The sequence below is a fragment of the Chaetodon auriga genome, chromosome 1, assembly GCF_051107435.1.
Source record: "Chaetodon auriga isolate fChaAug3 chromosome 1, fChaAug3.hap1, whole genome shotgun sequence".
Lineage (NCBI taxonomy): Eukaryota > Metazoa > Chordata > Actinopteri > Chaetodontiformes > Chaetodontidae > Chaetodon > Chaetodon auriga.
The window spans coordinates 32,510,014-32,527,067 of record NC_135074.1 but is presented as its reverse complement, the minus strand read 5'-3'; the positions used below and the strand labels follow the sequence as shown (position 1 = coordinate 32,527,067).

At 46.6% G+C, this 17,054-nt stretch overlaps 1 protein-coding gene across 2 annotated transcripts in view; it reads left to right on the top strand.

The window, feature by feature from the left end:
- The window catches only part of LOC143323635 (nuclear receptor ROR-alpha A-like), a 68,289-nt gene extending 51,515 nt beyond the window's left edge, over positions 1-16,774 (top strand). For both annotated transcript variants that reach the window (XM_076735595.1, XM_076735604.1), the window contains 10 exons: positions 3,963-4,048; positions 4,918-5,059; positions 5,312-5,598; positions 5,688-5,898; positions 8,329-8,450; positions 8,578-8,710; positions 9,170-9,277; positions 10,667-10,777; positions 10,893-11,005; positions 12,014-16,774. In XM_076735595.1, coding sequence (XP_076591710.1) covers positions 3,963-4,048; positions 4,918-5,059; positions 5,312-5,598; positions 5,688-5,898; positions 8,329-8,450; positions 8,578-8,710; positions 9,170-9,277; positions 10,667-10,777; positions 10,893-11,005; positions 12,014-12,181 — 1,481 coding nt within the window. In that variant the 3' untranslated portion in view covers positions 12,182-16,774. The remainder of the gene's footprint in view (positions 1-3,962; positions 4,049-4,917; positions 5,060-5,311; positions 5,599-5,687; positions 5,899-8,328; positions 8,451-8,577; positions 8,711-9,169; positions 9,278-10,666; positions 10,778-10,892; positions 11,006-12,013) is intronic.
- Positions 16,775-17,054: the final 280 nt, after the last annotated feature.

Below are 17,054 nucleotides of genomic sequence, written 5' to 3'. Positions count from 1 at the left end.
TCTTAGCTGTTAGCTTAGCACAAACCTGCCTGCAGAGCACTGTCTCTGTCAGAATGAGGGCTGTGGAAGCCGCTTGTTGAGCATCAAACTCCACTGAAGAGCGTCCTCTTCACCCATTAGTCCTGCAGCTCGTCCACTTCTGCTGTTTGCAGCTGTGATGACTCTTCGGTTTGACCTTCATCTTCATCACCGAGAGCCCGTCCTCACAAAGTGAGACATCCTGTCCTCCATCACTGCGTCAGCCAGAGAAGAAGAGACGCGAAGCCTTCGCGACTCCTCCAGCAGCCCGAGGACGACTGAAGAAACAAAGCAGGTGTTTGTGTTTGCAGCTGGCTGAGAGTAAAAATATCTGCTGCGCTCACATCAGCTCTAATTTCAGGCGGTGGCTTTGTTGAACGCCGTCTTTGATGTTGAAATTCAGAATTCAGAGGGGATTAACACTCAGAGAGCTAATTACTGCAGAGAGGAAGCTGCAGCACAGACGCCTGTGTGTGTGTGTGTGTGTGTGTGTGTGTGTGTGTGTGTGTGTGTGTGTGTGGTTGCAGTGGTGTGTTTTGCATCATTTGTGTGTATGTGTGACCCTTTTTTTCCTCATGGACATTTGAATAAATAGAATAAATTTTCTGAAACATGTTCGCCTGTTAAACTTCACTGACGTATGATTTCATGTGTGAAGCTAAAACTCAATAACAGTGAGCTAATGTTTGAAGTTCGCCGTCCATCACACAATGAAACCAGCGTCAGAGGTGCTGGTTGGTGGATTTGATGTTTGAACAGCGCTAGGCTAGCAGTCGAAGCTAAGCTAACCGCCTGCTGGCTTTACAGATATAAGAGGAATCAGTCTGAACATCGAACATCAGCAGAAGAAGAAATGTGTCTCCTAAAAAGTGAAAAGTTTTCTTTAAATCTTTTCTTCTGTTGGAGTAAAAAACATGAATTCATGAATTCTGTTTCTGCTGAACTTCGTCGCATCAAACACCAACATGTCCTCCTCGGCGGAGCGAGACCATTCTGCACAAACTGAACTGTAGCAGCAGGGATGGGACTGTCCTCGCTCTGATGATCAGGCTAACATTTGCTGACTAGCTAACGTGACGGCTAACTGTGCTAACGACAGATGAAAGCTGTGCGTTAAGTCAAGTTCAGACACTTTGTCCTCACAAACACGAGCGACAGAACCGAAGTGAAGACGCAGCTCCGTCTTCCTGTACCATCGTCTGTTTTCAGCTCAGAGCGGCTGAAGTTTCTGTGGTCACAGACGATCGCCGCGTTCACACTAAACTGATCACCGCGCTAACCGCCGCCTCTTCAAACGGCCGTATGACCACATTCGACACATCTGGTTTGTGGGCGTCCTGTGTGCTTGGCGTTGTTATAAATAGTTGTGTTACATGTAGTCTCTGAGATGTTCGCTGCATAAAAAGGAAACTCTGGTCTTGGTGTTGATCTGCGGTGAGCAGCGATTGGCCCATCAGTGCTCGAATTAATTCCACGTCTGTTGGTTTTAATCATATAATTAACATCATTTAGCTCTGATATTGTCTGTATCAATGTTGTGTGTGTGTGTGTGTGTTGGGTGGTGGAGTAACTGCAATGACCACGAGTTAGCCCAGAGTGAACCCTGCAGTCTGGAGTTTTTGGAAGGAGGCCTTTGCAGACCGACTGTGGAGCTCATCGACGTGAGTCTGCAAAGACGGGACGATGGCTGCGTCCACCGCTGGCTCCTCCAATGATATTAAAGTCCCCAGCAGGCGCCTATGCCTGTACTTCTTCTCCACGTCCTTCATCACAGCTTGCACTCTTTCTTGGTGTTCTTGGTGTCCATGCAGCTTCCGTCCATGTTCAGTCCCTCCATGGTCTGGTCCACCGGTCTCTTTATGTGGACGGCTCAGGCCTCCTGACTGCTGACATTTGGTCACCGTCAGCAAGGAGACAAACAGCCTGAGCTGCTACACACATCCTTTTCTCTATTCCTTGATGCATTGATTTTCTGGAAAGGACCATCACCATAAGCACTCTTTTGCCTGACGCTGACCCCCCACCCTCAGCTTAACCTGAACCTAACTTCACCCTGACACGAACACAAATCTGCACCCTAAAATGTAATGACTTACATTATTGTCCCCATAACGAAGGCAAGTCTCCACAAGGTGGGTGTGTAAGCAGACTCACAATGTGACTAAAGCATGATGTAACACACACACACACACACTCAGTCACACACTCTGCTGGAGTTAATCTGACTCCCGCTGCGTTCGAGTCCAGCTGAGGGTCACATAGACCTTCATTCACTGGGTCAGCTGGTCAGTCGTTCTGTGTGTGTGTGTGTGTGTGTGTGTGTGTGTGTGTGTGTGTGTAGAGTCATTAGCTGGTTCACAAATGAGAGAATCTGGCCTCTGATTTGAAGGATCTGACAGCTGATTGGCCGCTTGGTTCTCATGCAGAGGCTTTCTGGGCTGTGATTGATCGGCGATAATTAAATGGATCTGAGAGATCAAACTGAGACCTGCTACAGCTTAAAACTCCAAACAAAGACAGACATGACTGAATATTGTCCTCATTTCCAAGATAAAATCACTCACACACACACACACACACACACACACACACACACACATTACACAGACTTCCATTCACTTCCTGGAGAGTCACCTGAACCATAACCTTCACTTCACCAGCGAACACACTGAACACCTTCAGTCAAACTCCTTCAGGCTTCACTGCAGATGTTAACTGAGTCTGGACAGACGTGATGGAAGCTGCTCGAGACACCTTCACACCTTGTTTGTGTGTGTGTGTGTGTTCATGTGGCTGCACATCTACATAACTTTCCTCTGCTAAATATAGCCGCTCAGAGCTGAGCTGTGTCGCTGTTACAACCTGCTGAGTGTATAAATACACACTCGCTCCGTCAGTCGAGTGTTTGCAGCTTCAGTCTGATGAACTGTCGTCAAACTCTTTAAGTTCAGGCGGCAGACAACAAAACGTCTGATATGAACTGTGTAACAGAATTTAACCAACCTGATCAGGACGCTGCCACCACCCTGCTGGACGGATGCTCCGCCGTCTTTCCTCCACACACACTGCAGGGATCTCTGCTCAAACCGTTCAGGTGTCAGGCTGAGAGTCGCTCAGGTGTGAGGCCGTTTAACGAACTGAATTCGGCACAGGTGGGGGAGCACCTGAACGAGTGCTGGTAGCACAGCGGAGCTCAGAGGCTCTGAATGCTTCTGTTAATGAGACATTTCAGCCTTCACCTTGAATGAATTTGGCTGGTTTTGCTGCGTCTTTGTGTGCAGATTGAAAAAAAGAGTCTGAAACAACAAAATGTCCAAAACTTGAGGTGGTCGGAGACCTGTCCACCGTGTGTCAGCCAATAAGAAGTGAGGAAACTAGAGCCATGTTGTAAGACAGTGTTTCAGTTTCAGCCTGTATTTTCTATTTGTGTGAATGTTGTTTGATTGATCCTAAAATCTCCTGATGAATATTTCCTGTTTTTTTGTTTTTAGAGCCTCCTGAAGTGAACACGACATCTGTTTTATTACAGATTGTGAACTTTGAGCTTGTTCAGACTGTTCGAGCATCAGTTTGTGTTTGGGTTAACGTGTGTCGGCTGGTTGGTTTGCAGCAGAATCTGTGCAGAGCCTTTTTCTGGGTGGAAGTTTCCACGTGGTGTTTTTAAAGCGTCGCTCTGCGTCAGGTGTCCTGGGCGTGAACGACCGGCGTCACACTGTTTGTCTTCTCGTTTCAGGGCTGTTCGTTCACCTCCTCTGACTTTGAATCTTCGGGGATGTGAACGTGTGAGAAGCGATCGTTGCTCGTGTTGCGTTGGCCTTTCTGTTTCTTCTGTTTTGCTGCCGGCATCTTTAAACAGAAGCCGTCAATCATCGTCATGGCTGCCTGTACTTAAAGCTCCGTCTGTCACTGATGCAGCTGCTGACTCTGATTCTCTCTGTCTGCAGCTCAGATTGAAATCATTCCCTGTAAGATCTGCGGAGACAAATCCTCAGGGATCCACTACGGGGTGATCACCTGTGAGGGCTGTAAGGTAAGCTCCGCCCCCTGCTCTTCATCATCTCACTTCCTGTTGAGCCTGAGCTTCCTCTGCTTTTGTTTTCTGTTCCATCACTTTGAAGCTCAGTTCATCTCTTGTCACTGGATTTTGGTTTATTTCTGTGTCAGTTGTTTCCTCATTGTGTAAATGGACCAACAGCAACTCTGAGATGAATCAGATTGAGTTGACCTGGAAAGAACAATGGTCCATGAAGGCACCGTCTCTGCAGGAAGTAGTGTGTCCTTTTAATTGTGAGCTGGACAGTAAAGACGTGGAGGTTCAATGATGTGTTTTAAAATGTACCTTCACCCGTCTCATCCGTCAGCACCTTCACATCCCTGTAATTAATTTAACTCTGTAAGAGTTTTAAATGTGCCTCTTACATTCATTAACCCACCGCATTCATGTAGTTGTACTTGAAATTTCTCTGTAAAGGACTTAAAGGTTAGCACCTGCTATTTTTAATTAATTTGCCTTGACTTCACCAGTTTATTTACCAGAACCACAATTTTTGCCAAATTTAACCACTGCCACGCGCACATATTGTAAAATTATTATTAAAATTAAAAAAGGTTTGACGTGTGATGCAGTCGAAGGCTTGGCAGAGCCGATCTCTGCTGTGGTCCGTCCTCCAGCTGAGTCTCATTAAGAGAATGAGAGGAAACATCTGACGTTAGTTTGGACCATCAGTTAAAAGCTTCTCCTGGTCAGAGCGCTGCCTGCAGCAGACGGACGGCTGAATCAAAGAGACGCTCTGCCAGAAAAACTCTAACATATTTACAATGTGCTGGAGGCCTGAGCAGAGAAGGTGTCACTGACCGAGCACAGGTGTCTTCAGGTAGGACTGTTTCCTCGTCTCTCAGGGTTTCTTCAGGCGGAGTCAGCAGAGTAACGCCGCCTACTCGTGTCCTCGCCAGAAAAACTGTCTGATTGACCGCACGAGCCGCAACCGCTGCCAACACTGCCGTCTGCAGAAATGTCTGGCTGTGGGCATGTCCCGAGACGGTGAGACACACACACACACACACGCAGGTGCATATGTATAACTAACCAACGAACACACACACACACACACACACGCGCTCTCACCTGCAGATCAGCTGGCGGTCAGCATTTTGAAGAAACGCGTTCATTGTTGATGTTCAGTGATCAGCGATCGGCACAGGGTGTTTTACTTTGAAAGTTTCTGCACATTCACGTACTAAAATGTTCCCTCTGACTGAAGTAATTCAGTTTTCTTGCTCTCCACAAACACAGCTGTAAAGTTTGGCCGCATGTCCAAGAAGCAGCGGGACAGTTTGTACGCTGAGGTGCAGAAACACCGCCTGCAGCAGCAGCAGCAGCAGCAGCAGCAGCAGCAGCAGCAGCAGCAGCAGGGCCCCCTCCTCCTGTCCAACCCCAGCCTCGGCAGCCCGAGCCCGGCCGACTCCGAGCCGCTGTCCCCTCACTACTGCCTCTCCTCCACCGGCCTGACGGAGCTGCCGGATGAGCTGGGAGGCTACATGGAACAGAACTCACCTGAAGGAGGATCAGTATCATCCAAGGTCTGTGGGTTTCTTTACTTTCACAGGTGTTTGAGCAAAAACTACACCCAGCACAGTCTCTTTATGTCGACCTCGTCTTCCACAAACAGGCAGAGTCTGGAGGAGGAGGAGGAGGAGGAGGAGGAGAAGGAGGAGGTGGTGGCTTCTACCTGGACTTCCAGCCATCACCTGACCAGTCAGGGCTCGACATCAATGGCATCAAACCGGAGCCGCTGTGTGACTACGGATCCACTAACTTCTTCCCCTACTGCTCCTTCAGCAACGGAGACACATCACCCACAGTGTCCATGGCGGAGCTCGGTGAGATGGAGGAAATAGTGGGGACAAAGGTGGAGGTGGAGGAGGAGATGGAGGAGAGCACGTGTCTCCTGTGACAGTTTTAAAAGCCAGTTTTTGTCTTCTGTCTCTGTGCATTGAAGCTTCAGCAGCAAGTTTAGTGAGGAAATTCAGTGGACTTTTTTTGGGAGGGAGGGGATTTACACTTTAATGGATAGAGAGTTGCATTGTGGGAAATGTAGGATGCAGTGTTTTGGGACATAAAGCCAGGATATCTCAGCCTCTGCTCGTTTTAGACTGCTGGAACGACGCTTCTAGACAAAACTCTTCTCTCCAGAATGAGTTCATGATAATTCTGCAATAAAGAGTGTGAAGGTGGAGGCACCACGCATAAATAACGTAGGAATAATCAATTTATTAGCATTATTATTATTATTTATTTGGAGATTATAGTCAAATATTAACATCCAGTCTGGTGAGCAGACAGCAAAGGTGATGAAGAAGATCAGCGTGAAACAGTACATGTTCACACAAGGAGTTTGACTCTGGTTTGGAAAACCCCAAAAGAAGAGGAGGACAGGCTGGCAGTCCTCACAGTCCACTGAGGTGTGTTCATGTCCTGATGGACGTGTGTAGAACAGACTGGATCAGACTGGGTAGAACTGGATCAGCAGCTGTCGAGGCAGGTTGAACTTCCTGAGCTGACGTTCTTCTTCTGTTGTGCCTTCCTGATGATTGAGGCCACGTTTAAAGTCCACCTTAGAGGAGAAGTTACCTCAGAAGAGTCAGACTAGAACCAAACCTATTTTGGTGAAGGGGTGAGGGGGTGAAAGACTCTTTTCTGTATGAGGGTGGGGGGCTATTGGCTTGGACTCAGACCTCTGAATTGCTGCCCACATCAGAAAAATAGTCGCAAACAGAGAATCTGCTGAGAACCACATCCAAGGAGACAGCCGAGGGGGTCTGCACGTCCGATCTGGATCCCGTGAAATTTACCAGGAACGTCCAACCGGTTGGAGACCCACGACACGCTGGAGGGATCATATATCTCATCGAGATGCTGAACATCCCGGGATCATCCAGGAGCAGTTTGCTTGCTTGCTTGCTGCCACCCGGACCCAGACAAGTAGAATAAAATGGAAGGATGGATGTGATTGGCTGGCTGTTGTAAGCAGACATATTAAATAATAACTCTTAAATTCAGGCACAGCTGTGAGCTGATGATCAGGCTCTGCAGTCTGAGCGTCAGTGATCGTGTTCAGTTCACAGGTGTGCAGGTGGCCTGGTTACAGGTGCGACCCCCCATCATGGATACAGACTGTGTGTGCGGCGGCATGCGTGCTGCTCTGAAACAGAAAAAAAGAAAACGGCAGGAGGTTGAAGAAAGCTGGAGGGAAACCAAACAGAGAAGATGAGGAAATATCTTGAAAGGAGAAGGAAGAATAAGAAGCCGTGAAGAAGAGTCAGAGACAAAAGAAAGTAAGAGAGGAACTGTGGGGCAGAAAGGTGGTTTAAAATAGCAGGAGGCTGGAAACTCATCTTCAGAGCTCATTAAAATCTCTGTGAGGTAATTAGCCGTCTGTTAATTAGGGCCAAGCGGGACGTGGCAGGGCACTCGAAGGGGGAAATCATCTCTTTCTTCTCCCGGGAGAAGCTTTTTATTCACTGATTTTTTTTCTTTGACAAAAGCATTTATCATAATACCCCCCCACCCCCACCCCCACCCAGAAGCTGCATCAGCTGACTGCATGTTTGTACCTTGTTGTTTTGGTCTCTGCTGTTATTTCCTATCTGAGCTGCGTTCACGATCATTCTGCTCACTCATTCATCCTCTTCTGTGCCAAAGTTCAGGAACACAGAGCAGGTGCAGGAAAGACTTCAGGTGTTCTGTACGAGTCCTGAACACGTGAACATTTTGTGGTGCTTTAAAAGGAAGAATACAGCTTTAAGAAATCCACCACAGATGTGCGCATGGGTTTGATATCTGTGTTGCTGCTCCCTGTGTATTATCTCTACAGTCAATAAACAATAATGTATGTATGGATCTTGCATTATGACAGTAGCAGAAATGGGAAACTACCTGAAGATATTTAAATGAAAATGCAAAAATGATCAACTCGAACAGGCAGAGACAGTTAAAGCACCACCCAAACTGCAGCAGAGTCCCTGCGCTCTGTGCCAGAAGCTAACGGGCTAACAAGCACTGAGTCTGTCTCTGAACAGGAACAAACCCGCTGAGCCTCCAGGCGTCCCCTCTGGTATTTTTGCATGTACAGGCTGCAGTTCGCCATGTACAGGAAGTGTTGAGGCGCCGCTTAAAGCAAGCTGAACTTTGTCCCACAGTACCACCTGAGTCTCTAACACTGCTGTTGACTGTCTCTCCATCCTTCGGGCCCTGAGCTCGCGGGTTAACCGGCCAGGATCACCGGCTCACTGTCGTGTGTTCTGCTGCAGATCAGCAGGCTCAGATCATCTCAAAGTCTCACCTGGAGACGTGTCAGTACCTGAAGGAGGAGCTGCAGCAGATGAGCTGGCAGAACTTCCTGCAGGACGAGGTGGAGGGCTACCAGAGCAAGGTGCGTTCACTGCCTTCACCTGTCTGTGGCACCGCCAGCCTCTTCAGCAGGCTCGGGCGGCGTACCGGTGTCTTTCTGTCTGTGTTGAGCCGTTTTGTGTTAACGTCCGCTCGCTCTGTTGCGTCAGCCGCGGGAGGTGATGTGGCAGCTCTGCGCCGTAAAGATCACGGAGGCCATCCAGTACGTGGTGGAGTTTGCCAAACGCATCGACGGCTTCATGGATCTCTGCCAGAACGACCAGATCGTGCTGCTGAAGGCCGGTGAGCGGGAGGCGTTCGCTGCTATTCAGTGTTTTTCTTATTGTCAACAAACCACATTAAAAAAGACCCAGAACACAGTGAACGCATCACAGCCCGACAGCTCGTCTTCCTCTGTGGCACCGAGCAACACTTTTTAAAGATTTACGTCTTCAGTGAGTTTGGAGCCGAGAGCCACAGACAGGAAGTGAGGCCGTATTCAGAGACGATGGGCCGACGTGGTGGTTTAATGGGATTTATTGACAACAAGAAAAATGTGGAATATCGCTGAATTCTCTGATTTAAGAGGTAACAGATGCACAGAAAGGTTAGAAACGCAGACGTTCATCTTGTTTGAAGTGAGCTTTCGTCAGTAATGACTGATCAATCACATGAATCAGATAGAAAGCAGCGAGTCGTTAAATGATCATTAGATCTGACATGATTGGACGGGACATCAATCATCAGTGTTTTCTCTTCCAGGCTCTCTGGAGGTCGTCTTCGTCCGGATGTGTCGGATGTTCGACTCTCAGAACAACGCCGTCTTCTTCGATGGGAAATTTGCAGGTCCTGACGTCTTCAAAGCTTTAGGTGAGGAACCTTCTGTCCTGGTCTTCATGTGCTGTCCCAGCGCCTCCATCTTCCTTCCCCGAGACAAACTCGATCACCAGAATAAATGCTGACACTGGAACTTTATTTTCTTTAGGTTTTCATTTTCCTTTTCACGTAGTGACAGCGCTGTGGTTGAGCCTGGCTGGGTTAAAGGCACAAAAACCAGTTGGTCAGGGATGGAAACGATGGTGTTTTGGCTCTGGCCTCGGACTCTGCTGGAGAAAGTCTGGACCTCAGTAAAAACAGCCAGTTTTGGCACCACAGCTGCTCCACCTCCTCCAGCTCATACACATCCACCGTTAATCTGCACTAACGTTGACACGACACATATGAAACGAACAAATTTAACGTATCCCTCGTTTTCAGAAACACGATGTGTTTATGGTTTGTGGGAAATTCTAAAATCATAACAGCTAAATGAAAGCACGGACTAATTACTGCTGTGAGTTATAGTACCTCTACACAAGCACCGTTCTGAAGTATCATACTGGGGTACTTTACTGGAGTACTTCCATTTTCTGCTACTTTACTACATTTCAGAGACAAATATTGGACTTTTTACTGCACCACATTTATTGACTGAAGTTTGCAGATTCTGATAAATAAAAAAATTTAGTCAATTAACTAATGATGATGAATATTATAGATTCAAATGAAACTTTATTGATCTCAGGAGGGAAGCTGACAATTCTGATTCTGAAAAGGGACATTCTGCATAATGAGGAAGAGGTAAATTTGAATGCTTGTAGTATTTTTACATAGTGGTACTACTGTTACTGAAGTATAAGGTGTAAGTTCACCTCTGGAAGTTTTCAAAGACATCTTCTGTAAATTGTGAACCACACTTTTATACCACCACAGCTCTCCCATCACAAGACTAACTGTGTTTTATAATAGTTTAATAATATATATTTATATAAATTAATTGGTGTAAGATTGAAGTGATTGGTCTGAAGCTCTTAAACTCTTAAACTCGACCTAATTAAACGGAATTATTCGCACAAGCTTCGACTGCGCAGATGAATTCATTACTCGGGTCAAACATTCGCTCCTCAGCTCAATAACCACATCTGCAGAGAGCAGATTGCTGCGTGTCCACAGCGGCTTTACTTCAGTAGGTTCTAACCAGTTAAGATGAGACAGCACAGCTCCTGTGTCTCCTCTGTCTTTGTCCCTCAACGAGTCTCTGTCAAACATGGACTTCCATCAGCCTTGTTTTCACTGATTGGCCCACATTAACAAGATTAAAAGGTTCAGTTTCAGTCATTACTGAGTTCAGTCATCACTCATATCAGACGGTCACTGAATGTGTTTCATCGATCTCCCTGTGTGTGTGTGTGTGTGTGTGTGTGTGTGTGTGTGTACCAGGCTGCGATGACTTGATCACGTCAGTGTTCGACTTTGCTAAAAGTTTGTGTTCGCTGCATCTGTCGGAGGACGAGCTCGCTCTGTTCTCAGCGTTCGTTCTGCTGTCTGCAGGTACGTCTTCACTCAGGTTCACCGAGCTTCAGAACGTTTGTTCCACTCTGTCGTCCTGCTGACGGTGTGTGTGTGTGTGTGTGTGTGTGTGTGTGTGTGTGTGCGGGTGCCGCAGACCGGTCGTGGCTGCAGGAGAAGCTGCAGGTGGAGAAGCTGCAGCAGAGGACTCAGCTGGTTCTGCAACACGTCCTGCAGAAGAACCAGAGAGAGGACGGACTGCTAAACAAGGTACACACACACACACACACACACACACACACACACACACACACTCACACACTCACTCACACACTCTCTCACACACTCTCTCACACACTCACACACACACACACACACACACACACACGCACACACTCTCACACACACTCACACACTCTCACACACACACACACACACACACACACACACACACTCACACACACACACACACACTCACACACTCTCACACACACACACACTCTCTCACACTCACACACTCACACACACACTCACACACTCTCACACACACACACACACACACACACTCACACACTCTCACACACACACACACACACACACACACACTCACACACACACACACACACACACTCACACACTCTCACACACACACACACACTCACACTCACACACACACACACACACACACTCACACACTCTCACACACACACACACACACACACACTCACACACACACTCTCTCACACACACACACACACACACACACTCTGTGCACCCTGATTTCTGGCTGCAGGTTTGACATTTGATAAATCCTGATTGAAACTGGCACAAACGCATTAACATGATCATCATCCAGCAGCACATGTGTGTTCAGTGGCTGCCACACAGAAACCAGTTAGAAAACGACACACTGCCCTCCTGTGGTGAAACGTTGAACTACATCATTTACAACATATTTTCCTCTTGAAACTTTCATATTGTGCACATTGAAACTAACAGCTTGGTAACAAATACAAACTGTAGTTGAAAATGAACCTTTCAGACATGAAAACGCACAAATGTTCTTCTACACTTGTGAGGACCCTTGTTGATATAATGCTTTTCTCTGTCCTCATGTTAACATGAATCCTGCGGTCGAGCCTGAAAGGGACCAGACAGTCGACTTCTCTTACTGGTCAATGTGTAATAACGCTTCATCTCTCCCCCCCCCCCCCCCCACCCATCCTCTCCCCACCTCCTCTGCTTTCTCCTCCTCCTCCTCTCCTGTCACCTCCTCAGCTCAGATGTAAGGTGTCAGCGTTGCGTTCACTGTGCAGTCGACACACAGAGAAGCTGTCGGCGTTCAGAGCCGTTTACCCCGACATCGTCAGGACACACTTCCCTCCTCTGTATAAGGAGCTGTTTGGTGCTGACCTGGAACTGACTCTGCAGGCCGACGACGACTAAATGTTGACCGGGCTAGCAGATTTGGACCAAGCCGGTTTCTGCGGCCATGGAGGACCGGACGATAACTCATGCTGCCGCTGCACTTCTCCTGGACAGCTGAGTCCATAAAACTGGAGAGAACTGAACTTGACCTCCAGCTCCTCCTCCTCTCATGGCTCTAGTTTGGATGCAGTGAGGAATCAGGTGGTCTCCCTCCACCTGCATCAACACGTCTTGTGTCCAGGATGGTGGGTCTGGATCAGATTCACCTCTGACTTTAACTAACATCTTCAGTGTTCATGCTGAAACCTGGCCCCAGTTTGTCCAGACATCAGCTCTTCTTCTTCTATTTCACATCTGAGTGTCCGCTCATGCCAGAAAGTGGCACCGAGAAATTCATTTGTATGTCCTCCAGAAACTGGTTTAGCTGGAAGCTTGGTGACGTAGTGACCATCAGCGGTGAGCTGGTGAGCTACTGTGGCAAATGAACCAACTGGTACCATTCAAGCTGCTGTTATCCAACCAAAACAACTCACCAAGCTAGCTAGCTAGGGTGCTAACAAGACAAAAAGTTTCTGGAGCTGTTCAGGAAGCAGGGTTTTAGAAAACTGGATGGTGCAACAAGCTAATAATTGTTGGCCCTCAGAGGTTAGATCTGATGAGGCAGTCTGTAATCATGCATGGTGACGGTGTGACCAAGCCCTGACAGTGAACGCCTCATCTGTATGTTTTTATACAAGTGCTCCTAGAAACGGATCTAATTCTGTATCATCTTCTCTGATGTTATGGCTGCACCTTCCCAGAGAAACACGTCTCCAGATCATTTTCACATATTCTTAGAAACATTTCCCAAAATTCAGACAGATGAGGTATTTTTGGAAACTTTGGCATCTCTTCTAGAACTGTTTGAATGTTTCTGGGGTTGGACAGAGCCACCAGAGGGTACGTCCAAGTTTAAGAAGGGTTTAGGATGTTCAGGTTCAGATTCTGAAGTCATCAGTTCTCTGACAGGATGAGCAGACGATTGGATCCACAGCGAGTCATTCCACTCGGCACATGATGAGAATATTCTGAAAAGGTGAAATAGCACCTGATCTCACACCCGTTCTGTTACGACGGTACGTCGAGGTGTTTCAACTCTGCTGATTGGACCAGCTCAGTTTTTTCTGCTTCAGGTTTGAATGAGGTCAGGTGGTCTGTCTGTTTCTTCTTCTGATGTCTGTTGATGTGTCGCTCAGGTTCACGCAGATCGTTAACGTTCAGGATAATTAGACGCCACAGGTCACATTCGTGTCAGTTCGACCTGAAGACCATCGGCAGGACGGAAAAGGCTGCAACGAGACTGTCAGATTTGAGACTGGACTCGAGTTTTATTTGATTTGTCGATCACTTAAATTCTCTTCATGTTATTGTGTTGATTTTCAAACCGAATTTTTTTTTTTCCCCTGTCAGCTGATCCTAAAATGAACAAAACTGAATCAGATAAATATGCAGTGGATCAAAACACAGCTGACACGAGGCTCATGGGTACCGCCCCCCCAAACAGACAGTGTAGCATTCAGCACAGGACGGGCCAGCAGAGCTTCATTCAGCCATCGTCCATGAGCTCTGGTTGGTTCTACTGTCCAGACAGTTTAACCATCCTTCCTGCTGTTCCTCCTCCAGCTGACTGATGCCTCTGTGCTACATCTGGTAACATCTGCATCAGGTCTGCAGACAGCTCCATCAGCCACAGAGCAGCTCACCCACTCCAGCTCAGCAGTTAGTCTGTAGCTCCACCTGGTGGTCCTGGCAGGAAGCTGCAGGTCTGCAGGAATTACAGTCGGGTTTGTTGGCAGTTCAGCAAACCTGAATCCAGAATCTCATCCACGTATCCAGCTGAATCCCTCCAAATCCTGGTTGAATCTCATTCGGTTGATCTTTTTATGCCGCCACACCAGCGACAGCGTCATGTTTTTCTGTCGGTGCGTCTCATTCTCTGATCTCAGGAACGGTTTGAGGGAATTTCTTCACATTCAAACGTTCAGTTGAACTCAAAGATGAACTGATTAAAGTTTGGTGGTCAAAGGTCACCACACAAAACACATTTCAGGCCGTAAGTCAAGAGTTCATTCATTAACTCACACAAGCATCTCACAGGATGAGATGATGAAGTGATTATATCCCAAAGGTCAAAGGTCAGCTTCACTCTGACATTCGGATGAAGCGCTCTATCAGTCTTCTGCCAACATGTTTCTACCTGGAATCATACAAGTCAGTGTAGAGAGAAGTTCACCAACAAACACACCGACCACCTTTAATTAAACTCCGTCAGGCTTCACTGCAGACGTCAGAGGAGTCTGGACAGACGTGGAGGCAAACAACGGCGAGCTGGTGAATCCAGTTCAGACCAGTTCAGAAAAACACAACTCAAACATTTAGCTGAAATTTGTTGGTTGAGAAGACAGAAAATGTGATGAGCAGCAGGAAGCCTGGTGTCCTGAATCTGCCAAACCAACAACATGTCAGTCCTGTCTCACTTCCTGTCTGTGAGTCTCAGCTCCAACCTCATTGGACTCCTGAAGACAAAAACACCTCATAAATACAGTTTCATCTTTAGAATTAAGAAGGTCTTTAACACACCAACAGGAGGAAATAGTGCATTTGTTGGGGACTATTTTCAGCGGCGGATTAAAAATCTCATATTCACACAAATATATGTATGATTCCACTGAAGTGATGGAAGAAAGATTTATTTAGGATTCAACCAGCATCACGAAGGCAACAATAACACAGTACGAAGAGCAATACCGACTCATAAAGAAGAAACTATGCAGAGTCCAGTGTGATGACGTGGTGAAAACATTCATGTGTCGCACTGCAGCGAGTCTTTGTACTGCCTCCCTGGTACAGTGTGTGTCTGTGATGTATGTTTATGTGTGTGTAAACCAGGCATGTCAAACTCATTCCACAAAGGGCCGAGTGGCTGAAGGTTTTCTTTCCAACCAAAGCAGCAGCAGCAGCAGCACACCAGACTTGACTCATTTCATTAGCTGATCTCAGTCTTCAGACAGCTGATTGGTCAGACTGCGTGCACTTGACTGGTTGGAGGAAAAACCTGCAACCACACGGCCCTTTGTGGAATGAGTTTGACATGCCTGGTGTAAACGAAGCCACACTTGTCCCTCATCCACAGCCTCAGTGACTCATTACATCCTGTCGTTTCCTGTTCTGCCATCCAAAAATATCAAGTAGATCTGCAAACATCAGTCAGCCGATCTGGATTATTATCATCACTAACATTATTTCTGTCACGTTTTAGCACCATAACATCAGTCTGAAGGTCCAAAAATCTGTATTTCTGGCACATAATGAACGTAACTTTAGCCATAACTGAATGTCAAGCAATAATGTAAATGTCCGTGTTTCTTTCCTGTGTATAGTTTAAAAATTACGGCATGTCAGTGCAGATTCTAATTTATAAGATTTAAGTCGGGGTTTTCCTTTTGAATCTTGTCTGTGATTGGCTAACTACTTTGTCTCGACCCGTCACGTGATCACGTACGCCGACGACACATTTTTCTCCCTCCGTGCCACCTTTATTGGTTTGGAGTGTTCTGTAAGTAACTAATATTGATAAGTGTGTACAGGCCACAGGAAAATACTGCGACAGACGCCGAGTGAGCGTCACACTTTTTGTCTGTTGGTTGATATGCATCATAATGTAGAATATCTGGTTTGATATGCACTGCTCTCCTTTAGATTTAGTTTAGTTCCAGGGAGCGTTTTTGTGTTTTGAATATGCGTGTGGTGCTAGATTACCTTTTGTTAGCAGGGTCTTCATTTTACCAACTATGCCACATTATATGCCCCCCCCACAGGTTGATGCACTAAAGGAAAATTCTGATTTTTAAACAACCTTCTCAGAATTTAAGTATCAAACCTCTTTGATGGCTCTTACTGTGTTTCCCATGACCATGAGTGCAACCATGTTCCCATTTTTCAAATGACCGAAATATTAATCCTAAATAATCAGAACTGAAAGCAGCGATTGGTCAAACTACAGATTCACAGCAGAACACGTGTTGTAAGAGTCCTGTAGCCTGTCGGGGAGTTGGACAATGCCTAAATTGATTGGATGTTTTTGGCAAAGCTGAACCAACAACACACGTCAAACTCTACTTTCCTGACTGCTGTCATCTAATGAATGCATTATATTCAAACTGCACAGAGAGTCTGGAACACAAGCTAAATGCTAACGAGGCTAACAGTTGATTCATCGCACCTTTAAGCCAATCAAAGCTGTCTGTATACTTTAAGTTTACTGAGTTCGACTTGTTTCAGCGATAAGTGACAAAACTTTCGGTTATTTTGTGACATTAAAGCAGGAAATCGTTAACCTGACTTTTGTCTGAGCGGTATAAAATCAGAATTTTCCTTTAAAATGTCAAATGTTGTTATGATATGGAAATATCATAGTGCAGAGATGTTATTGCCCAGCCGGCGCCTGCATCAGTGTGTCAGGCTCAGGCTTTGTCACTTTCTTTGTTTAAACTGGTCAAACATGACTTCTTGTGATACAAAGCAGAGCTGCTGTGTCTGAAACGTATTAAGAATAAAAGAGAAAGAAAAGCATTTGTTCATCTTGGCTTCTTTCAGTATCTACAAACACACCGTCTCTCCCTGAGAAGGCGCCGCCCTCCTTCCTTCACCTCAGGCCCTCGGGCACAGTGTTTCTGGAGAGACGCAGCTCTCCGGAGCTTTTTAAAGAAACCTTTACAAGCTGTGAGCAATACAGATGAAATTCCACTCACCTCCACTTCTCAACATCTGAGCATTTAATCTACCTGGAGAGGAGCAGGAAGGAAGAGGAGGAGTGCGGCCAGGAGGAAGAGGAAGAAGCTGATGAGAAGGG